This window comes from Phytophthora cinnamomi (genome assembly GCF_018691715.1).
Source record: "Phytophthora cinnamomi strain GKB4 chromosome Unknown Contig109, whole genome shotgun sequence".
NCBI classification, from domain to species: Eukaryota; Oomycota; class Peronosporomycetes; order Peronosporales; family Peronosporaceae; genus Phytophthora; species Phytophthora cinnamomi.
In genome coordinates, this window is record NW_027151042.1 from 1,601 (window position 1) to 11,596 (window position 9,996).

Consider the following 9,996-nt stretch of genomic DNA (forward strand, 5'->3'; position numbering starts at 1 on the left):
GGGAAAACCCTCGCTCTCGAAGCCGCTGTTGCTTTCTTCCTCGCGCCGCCGAAGACTGCGTACGGCACGAGTTCATCATGTGTCGTTAAAGAAACGCAGGCACTGCCGGGCGGTCGCCCTTTCCATCCTCCCATTCGGTTTTGTACCTTCGCCCCGCCCTGCACTTATTTTGCTCGCGTGTCTGCGGTCGGCGAATTGAGGACTATCACCTCAGAGGCAGACGGCAGCAGAGGTCACTGGCTGTACTGCGTGTGGGAGGAGCGTTCTTAGGTATTATATGAGATATGTTATAATACTCTCTGGAACCGCACTTTTATGCTCCAGACGGGCAACTACATTATGTATTCTGCATGTGCGTAGCGGTGGTGAACTGTTTCGCATCCATAACGCCATATCTTCGGTTGCGTTCGTCGATCAGACTTGGTCGGCCTAAAACTGCTTCGTTTGAATGAATTGTGGTTGATACCAAGATACAATCATGAAGGAACTCTGTTGAACTTGCTTTCCCCTTCGTTGGCGCGTTGGCAGCCACGAGCTTTGCCGCTTTATCGTCTTGTCCGATGGTTTGAAGGTGGAAGGTGAAGAGTAGGTGTGCCTCTCATCGATCCAGTTATGCTCGTATGGTTATGTACTGAACCCACAAATTGCGCCTTCTACATAGAGTAATGGTCGACACTATGGACCGCCGCATTGATAGATTTCACCGGGAATGTCACTTGAGTTTCTGACGCGTAACCTAGGATACCCATCCCAGTAAGCACGACAACACAACCTGAGCAAACTATCCTAGAAATTGATCGCTACGGAGCCTCCAGGCACTTGTGGACACTGCCTTTTTCTCCGCATTAATGGCAGCACTTCACCGCAGCTTCAAATTACCAAACGGGTTGCCCAAATCATCGCATCAGTCGTACAGCCCTCTGTGCGATTCTCGTGCAACTTCACCACATCCAATGACCATGCTGAGCAGCCATACTCATAACAGCAGCTTTGGTGACTTGGGTCGTCATTCAGGATCCTCCTCTCCTTGTGCTCTTCGACGAGTTTATTAATTTACAAAGAGCAAGATCATACTACGTTGAAGTATTTGCTCAGGGCAGCATATCCATCGGCTCGACTGTCCCGGTCCTCCTCTGCTCTGCTCCGAGGCCGTACCGCGCGAGATCATCACGCTGCAGGCGGGCCAGTGCAACAGCAGATCAGCCTGGAGTTCTGGGAAGCAGCGTAGCGCGGAGCACGGCATCTCGGCGGACGGCATCGTGCAGGACTTCGCCACGTCGGGCGACCGCAGGACGTGTTTTCTACCAGGCGGACGACAGGCACTACATCCCGCGCGCTGCTCATGGACCTGGAGCCGCGCGTCGTCCACAACATCAGCTCGTCCGCGCCGGAACGTACAACCCGGAGAACTGTTCACCGTGTCGGGACGGCGGCGCCACGCTTAACAACGGGCGTCGGCTACCTGGAACGAAACCACCACGACCAGCTCATGGACATGATCGACCGCGAGGCCGACGGCTCCGACAGCCTCGAGGGCTTCGTGCTCTGCCACTCCATCGCCGGAGGCACCGGCTCCGGCATGGGCTCGTACCTTGCGATTCAGGGCAGACGGAAGCATTGCATTATCATACAGGTACTGTGCAACTTCTGCTTGGGGATCACACAGTAGTGACTCTCTTGACCGTCAGCATCGGACATGTACGTGCACGACCGATCAGCACAATCCAAGTCATTCCAGCGATCGAGGATCATTGCAGACGGCTATCGACTGGTGTGTGCCCATTTTGATGAGCCACCATGCGACTAACGACGAACGCGCAATGCTCCCGTCACTGGGGGAGTTCATGAGACCATCGTCGACGAGGTGAGACCAGCCGCCATCCCCGGATGTGAGTCGGCAGCGGCACCTCCGATCAAGATGCTGCTGCAAGGCGATTACTCTCGCAAATACACCACGCTCCTCTGAGCGTCGGCGAAGGAACCGCCGTGTCAACAGTGGCAGTCGTTGCTGTCGAGACTCTTGATCTCGTACGCAGACGACGGCGTGATGCAGACTGGTGGGACGGACAGACGGACATGGAACGGGATGCGAACGACTGGAAGGATGATGGGCGGATGCGATGATGGATGGGAACGGAACGAAATTTTCAGACTAAATAAACGCATCTCGGCAACAAAACGTCAGCATTCAATCATGGCAACGACGGCATTCGACGGTGCCGAACGACTATCATGGGTTCGCGAACCGAATGATAACGTTCTGGTAAAATATACGACGAAAGGTACGCATATTGCGCTGCGGTGGCGATATTCGGGATATTTGACGCTCTGGCGGGCGTCGACATATCGCTCGCATCACTGGACGGACTTGCATGATAAATCGCGAACAACGCGAATTGTTTCGCGATGATTTGCACGTTCACCTGCAGTTGCCCGTAAATGCGAAATGGACTCTGTGTCCTGGAAGCTCCGATTAACAAACATGCTGTTCATTCACAGCTCCCCTGGGATTAAAGTCGAGTCTTGACCCCCGCTTTAAGTTATCTCACGAGGTATCTGTCGAAAGAAGAATCTGATCTGAGGTTACCCACACCAGAGGTAGCCTCATGGTAGTACCTACGTTCAAAGTACTTCGAAGTATCTGGTTTCTGCCATTAGTGAGTGAGATTGCATGGGGACCAGAACTTATGCCCGAAGAACGAAGATCAAAAGGGTTTCCATTTTCTCCACAAAGCTTAAGTGGAAGTCGAGGAAGACAGATCAAGTACCATCGATCACGTCACAACTGGGGATCACCTGTAGCACCTTGAGAGCAGTTCGAAACCGCCGGAACTTCACCGTGCCGAGCGCTTTGGTAATTCCATCAGCAATTCGGTCTTCAGTGCCAACATGCTCGGTGCGCAGGCACTTTTTCTCAACCAAGTGCGTAGTGGGTCTAACTTGACTCACTACTTTAGCTTACACGTTGCCTGAGCGTGTATGAGGAAGCAATATGCTTAGTAATTACTTAGGTTAATTATATTGAATACACAAATATAAGTTAAAGTAAGATAGGATTCCAAGTGACTTAGATTAGGGAAAATGAGAACTGTATTGTTTGTAAATTGATCTTCCTCAGAAACTGCTAAAACTGTTTATCATCTATAAAGGGTTGGCAGCGGCTGGCTGTCAGCGCCCCGCTATGCATGTCTCTGATTGGGTAGAAATATGCTGCTTTCTACCAATAGGATCTTGGGTAATGTGTGGACCACTCATTGTGGTGGTCACTTCGATATATCCATTGGTGTGTCTTACAATGTGAGGAAGTATCTAAAACTTTAACAGATAACCTATCTGTTAAATTCACAGTGGCTGGCAACTTGTGCATGTATTCGTTACACCATCCCCTTAAGGTTGAGCGCGGGGTCCCCGCACGTCAATCTTTAGAATTGACTTCGTCCGATTCTCGCGTTTGGAGAAACCGCGCTCATTCAACGATAGGCGCGCCACAAGACCTCGAATGGTGGGGAGTCATCTCTCATCGACGACTACTCGAAGCGTCAGAAGGCGAAATACGGCGACGTCGTCGACTTCGACGACGACGATGAATGGAGGGGGCGGGGAGGACTCATGTCCATATCATGCCGGAAACATTATCGCGAGGGACGTCGGACGCTTGAGTTCGAAGCGTTCGGGTACTGAGAGATACCCACTCGCTTCCGCTGGGGCTCTCAGTACTCGCGCGCTTGCTGCGGCGCGTGATTCAAAGCTCAAGGCTCTCGCGCGCTGCGCCTGCTGCGCGCGAACCGTGAATAAATCGCGTCCAGATCTCGGACCGGTATGGGAATCGGTAGCTCTGAATGGGGTACCGATGTACTGGCGCCATCAAAGATGACGCTGTCGCCGACTGCACTTTGATGCGGAAACGCATCAAAGGCGCGATTACTCGGACTCTTTCAGCAGCTCCGATGGACAAAAAGCAAGGACATCTTCTTAAACGGCGTGGGCATATGGCGCTTTATTTCAGAAGTTGGAACGCTTTGTTGAAAACTTCAAGCAAGAGGATCAACTACCGTGATCGGATTAAACGCAGCGTGATCGCTTCGAGATCTCGAAGCGTGGAAAGCTGACAGCAATGTTGCTGCTGCTGAGAACAAATGTGCCGTGCGCTTGATTGCCCGAGGGCTTTCAGTGCGAAGTGCTTCCAGGCGCGGTCGCTTGACCGACCGGCCTGAACAGGATACACACATCGTTCCGTGTGCCGAGAGTCTCAAACTCCGTGCTAAGTTCTTAGCACGTGAGGTTCAGGCATATAGCGATGATCGCAGCGCTCGTATTACTTCCGCTGCACCAGCGCGTACTGCTCTTCGTACGCCCTCACCATTTCGGAACGTCCTCCAGCAAGACGTTCCGCGGCTCTATGTATCTCGATGGGAGGAAATCCTCTCAACGAATGCGGCAGGAACTTTGTTTTCGGGATCTATGTCAACAATCCGCTCAACAATCCAGCGGGTTGAGCCGCGGAGCGTCTGGATCGGCGGTGGCGGGGTGGAACACGCCCGGTATGATCAGCGGGCTGATCGGTATGCGCCTCTCCACGACCGGGTGACCGTCGTGGAGCGTCTGAGAGCACGGTTCGCCGCCCTGAAGCAGGGAGCTGGCGAACCAGAAGGCCCAAGTCGCGGTGGTCTCGCAGACCGCCTCGAATATCCAGGTCGAGCTGGGGACCCAGATGAAGGGGTTGCTCCAGCGCGTCCGCGCGCCTGGAGGAGGCTGCTCGTCGCCGGGCCAAGTCCCCGCTTCTGCCTCGGCTCCTGCCGAGGCTTCAGATCAACCGAGCTAGATGGCTCGTGCTGCAGGGTATGGCTTCAGCCGTCCGACGTAAAAGGTCGGATGGAGGCGCATGCTGGAGCGAATGTCTAGCGTGTACGTTACCGGTGCCGTGCCAACACAGTGAACGGCCCGATGAAGCGCAGGAGCAAAGCTGCTTGCTCGAAATCGAAACTGCATGTCTAGGCAGGTTTGTGTAGCTAACAAACTAATGAACCAACTTTAAATTCTAGTGTTGCCTCTGCCCGCATTGTCTGCGTTCAGCTTCTGTTGATCAACAGAAGCTGCTATTGTCTTGGACAAACCGAATTACGGCTTGTCTTTTGGTGACAGAACTGATTGCATCGAGCTGAAGTCATTCAATCGCTCTCCCCTAGAGGCCCGGCCTCTGCGTCAGTTCTTTGAGTGTCTGCGCCTGCGCGAACAGTAGTCGTTAAACCTTGTTGTTGTTGGGGAGTCTGCGCCCTGCAATCATCGATTTAATCCATTGTTGCAGCTGACACTGTGCAGAAGTGTCAGCGGTTTTCGGCACTGTTTTGCAGTCGCAGATCCTCCACTAAAGTGAGAGCCATCACTCCGAGTAAACTCGGTAGACGTGGATGCCGCATGGCATTCACGTAGAACAGTGTATGCCCGGTCGAGGCAGCACTGGAGTATTGATGGCAACTCTGCCATCGATAAGCACTCGCTCAGTATTGGAACGAGTGAGCGTAGCTCTTCAACATATCGACGAGCACGCGATTCGCGCTCGGTTTGACCGTCCGTCTGCGGATGATCCCGATCGACATGGAAAGCTCGCCAGAGTGTAAACGCTTCTTGCCACGAATGCGCTTAATGAAGCGCGGGTCTCTATCCGACACGATGTCGGGCGGCTATATGGTGTTTGAACGCCGACAACGAACGGGCCGTCTGCTTCGCGATCACTTCTGCCGGCACCGCAGCAAGATGCTACCATCTTGCTGAAGCGGTCGACGAATACCACCGGTATTCCTCCGCTGTCGGGGAAGATCAAAGATGAAGTCAAAGACATGGACTTCCAACGCTCCGACGAGTCGGTAGTGATTGTAATGGAGCCTGCGCGAATGGCGCAGGCTTCGCGATGGCATACCTCGCAGCACGGATGTACTTGCGCACCGCACTCATACTGGTGGTGCCAGTAGAAGTCGCGCGTGAGGAAGGACGTAAGTCTTTTCACGTCGAGATATCCGCAGTCGGGGCATCATGATACTCGTACATGATCCTGAGTCGCAGGTCATGGTCATTAACACGACAACGCGATCTGCGTTGTCGTCGACTTCGATTAATAACAGTAGTCCGTCGTGACACAGCGGTGTGCACGCTCGAATAACTTGGGCGGCTTCTGACGGGATTGTCAGAAGGCGCTGTGCCATACCGGCCAGCAAGAGCTTCGCGTCCGCGTCGTGCGCGCACGCAGCCTTCATCATCACAGAGATGATGTGGGTTTGCTCGATCGCATGGCGTCAATGGCATTGACGTCAGCAGCTTCTGCATAGTCCGGCCGACGTGATAACGCGTCGGCCACTACATTCAATCTTCCGGGTTTGTATTCGACCCGGAAGTTATTCCGCAAAAGAATAGAGCCATCTCGCCATTCTCTGTGAAATGTGTGGTGACTTCACTGCGGCCGGTGATGTATGGTCGAACCACAAATGGTCTCTTCAAGCAAATACACTCGGAACCTTGCGGAGTGCGATGTTCATGCGGAGTTCACTTGTCATGCACCGGATGTTGCGTTCCGCTGGCTTCAGCTGCGCGGTGCGTCGGCCTCGTGATCATTAGCGCATCAACGCATCGATTGCAAAGTCGGATGCGTCACATACGACGATGAATGGACGATCTTGGTCAGCTACTGCCAAGATCGGTGCCTCAATCAAGCCCGCGCTTGACTGCATCGAATACCTTTGGCAATCGGTTTGTCAATTCCACACAGCTTCTTTCTTAGGCTGTGACGGCGGATCTTTGCGAATAGTCCGGATGCGTATTCGGAGCCTGGGATGTTCCTTGACATGAAGGCGTTGGCCATTCATTGATCACTCTGGCCTTTTTCGGGTCAGGGCGAACACCATTCTTCCTACGAGACACCCGGGACGGGTATCTCGCTCGCCCGAATACACTTCTTCAGGTTCGCGTAGAACATGGTTTCGCATAAGCTCAAGTAGCTTCGGAGATGCACCTGTGCATCTCTGCGTCGAATCTTCCGTCCACAGCCCGGCTGTGGATGAACATCGTCGAAGTAGCTCGGTGCGAAGTCGCGCACCGAGCGCAACAAGTTACGTCACGCACCTGTCGAAATCGCGAGGGGCGTTCAAAGCCTATGTGGCATTACTAGCCATTCCCAGAGCATGCCGCTGGCGTGCTCACTGCCGTCGAGAGGATATCGCTCTCACGCATTGGAACTGATAAAATCCATCTCGCAAGTCGAGCACTGTAAGCAGTGCTCCCGGCCAGAATCGATGATAACATCTTTTCGCGGTATCGGCGTCTGCGCCGGTACCGTCGCATCGTTCAGCTTGTTGGAGGCATGAACGATGCGCCATCCGCTAATGGCTTTGACACAGAGAACGTCCGGAACTGTGCGGGGACTTTGATTCCGCACTTGTTGTCCCTGCTGCGACGACTTTCGAATCGTCGATTGCTGCTTGCTCTCGCGGCAGTGGCCACTCTGCGTGACTGATACTTCGTGCCCGGCACGAGATCAATCTCGTGCTGAATGCCCTTATCCTGCGAAGCTCCGCGAATCTCTTCCGGAGTACGTCTTTGTACTCCCTCAGCAGTTCGTAATAGGACTCGCTTCCAGCGAGTCAACCTATTCCTCAGGCGCTCTCGCTTCGTGCTTCCCTACTAGTGTCTTCACTCTAGTGGTGCTTCCATGAAGAGCTCAGCTCTTCGCTCTCGCTCCTCCGTTCTTTCGCTGTCGAAAGAACGCGACATACTCGATGCGTCATCGTGCAAGTCGCGCGTAATGCTTCCAGCTCATGGACTGGAAGCGATATCCTCGACGCCATCATCGGAGCTTAGCAGTTCCATGTTACGATACTGGAATCAAGTATCGGTGCGCATCAAGACGGCAGCTTCTTGACATTCGCGTCACCGCCGCAGTCTGCCAACAGACTGCTCTTATTGCGTCTCGGTCGGGACCGAGACTTTGCGCAACGTTTTCCGCTTGCGCCGTCTTCTTGTTGCGCAGCCGGCTCCGCACGTTGTCTTCTGGTCAGGCCCGGCCGTGTACAGTTGTTCGCCGGCGGACCCTGTCCGCAGGCGCGCGGTATCAAGCCACTTGACCGCATTTTCAGCTTCGTATGCAGCCCGGCTGCACGACAGACACGAAATTGCGTCAGTGCGGTACGTTTGCAACCGTCCGCACTGTTTGCAACATCAACTCCCGGAGTTGACACGCCTTCTCACCTCGACGCCATTCATTGGCGGAGCCCCTCATGACCGAGGTGCGTCGGCTCCCGGAGCCGACGCGTCGTTGTCGACCTGACCTCTTCGGGTCAGGGGCTGTCCTGCAGCTTGAACGTGGGTGTTGGTTCCCGGACAGCACATGCACTTTCTTCGACGTCGCAGCATTGCCGACGCGGGTTCACTGTGCGCGCCCTCGCGCTGCTGGCACTCGAGACAGCGGTATTAGCGCTGTCTCGACTGGTGAAACCGCGCGCACCTGTTGGTGTGTGCGCTGCGGTAATGGGCCATCGCTTTCCGTTCCGCCGTCGCGACCACAGCGCACGGCGTGCGCTTCTTCAGTCATTACCGGATCATGCCGTAGCACGGCGAAATGCCCATACGTCGAACATCGTCCAGGTCAGGACGATAAAGTGTTCGACAAACACTCTTGTTGCGAGAAGCGTTCACGACGCGCTTCTCCGTCTTCCTGATGACGACGTGTTGCCAGTCGTACCTCCAGAAGACTTCGAGGTACTTACTTCCCCTCAGTCAAGTCTCGACTAGGCTTCGTAGTCAGAAAAGTTGTTCGACGCGCCTGAATCTACCAAAGCTCGAAGAGTCACTCGCTCTCTTCGAGTAAACCATCAAGATGACTAGGTTCGGCCTGTCATCTTGTTTCTTGAGAGAGCTGGTCTCACTGGGGCTGCAGTCCTCAGTGTCGCGTGCCCGATGTCGGCACGCGCGATTGCATTACCAGTACCGCTCCTGCTGAATGTTCGCGATTTTTTTGGTCCGCGGCGATGCGTAGCATCGCGCAACCCCCAGAGGCGTAGGGGCCGTGCACTCCGTGCAAAGTGACCGATCCTTCCGCAACGGAAGCATCGCCGTTACCTCCCTGCTGCTGGTAACCAGCGTGGTTCGAGAGGAGTCCGTGTCCGGACCTCCCGTGCTCGCTACCGGGCGGTTGCGGCCTCGATACGTTTACATGGAGTTTATGCCGCAGGCAAATCCTTCTTGCATGGCAAGGTGATTTCAGCTTCGAGGTACTCGGGTACTCTCGGAAGATAGGTCTTCACGGGCCCATCTCTAAGTCCCTTCATGACGTATGACGACTTAGTCACCCTCGTCAATCAGGTTAGTCAGGATGTTTGATCCAAATATCGCGCGTAAAAGCATGGGCGTCATGCTTACCCTGCTGAAGGTCGAGGAACTCCGCCCTCGACCGGAACTCTTTTTGAGGGGCTCAAACGCTTGTTTGAGCTCCTCTTTAATCACTTCGTACGTGCTGAAGCACGTAGGATCGAGAAGTCGGCGCCCATACGCCCAACTCCTTGCGCGTCAAAGGCAGGACATGCGAACGCGACCTTCGACAGCGGGTCGACGATGCGTCGAGCCGCTATGGCTATCGACGAAAGCCATCGGAGGAAGAGCTCGCCCTCTCTCTTCCCGCATGTAACTTACGCTCAACTTTAATGGTTGACACGCGGTGTCGTCCGACGACGCGTCACCTGAAGCAGGTCACGCTGCTCCTTCATGATGAAACCCAGAGCAACACCGCATGCTCCGTCGGCGATAGCGTACGCAGCATCGTGGCTATCGCCGCTTCTCAATGACTGTTGACAGTCGTTGGAGGGCCTCATTCTGGATCGAACGGGTGGGGGGGGCAGTCAGCGCGTGCAACATGCGTTGCAGGCGCGTTGGAATGGGCACCTCAGTGCTCAGCATGTGGTTCTCGCATTCCATTTCCTACACCGCGTACGAACGTCAAGCAGTCGGTCGTTG

General features: G+C 54.5%; 1 protein-coding gene across 1 annotated transcript; it reads left to right on the plus strand.

The window, feature by feature from the left end:
• Positions 1-1,342: 1,342 nt before the first annotated feature.
• IUM83_19288 (tubulin gamma chain) lies at positions 1,343-1,669 on the plus strand (the record flags this gene model as incomplete). The annotated part of the gene is made up of 1 exon (XM_067944334.1): positions 1,343-1,669. One exon carries the CDS (start codon positions 1,343-1,345, stop codon positions 1,667-1,669), a length of 327 nt encoding a protein of 108 aa, XP_067782205.1.
• Positions 1,670-9,996: the final 8,327 nt, after the last annotated feature.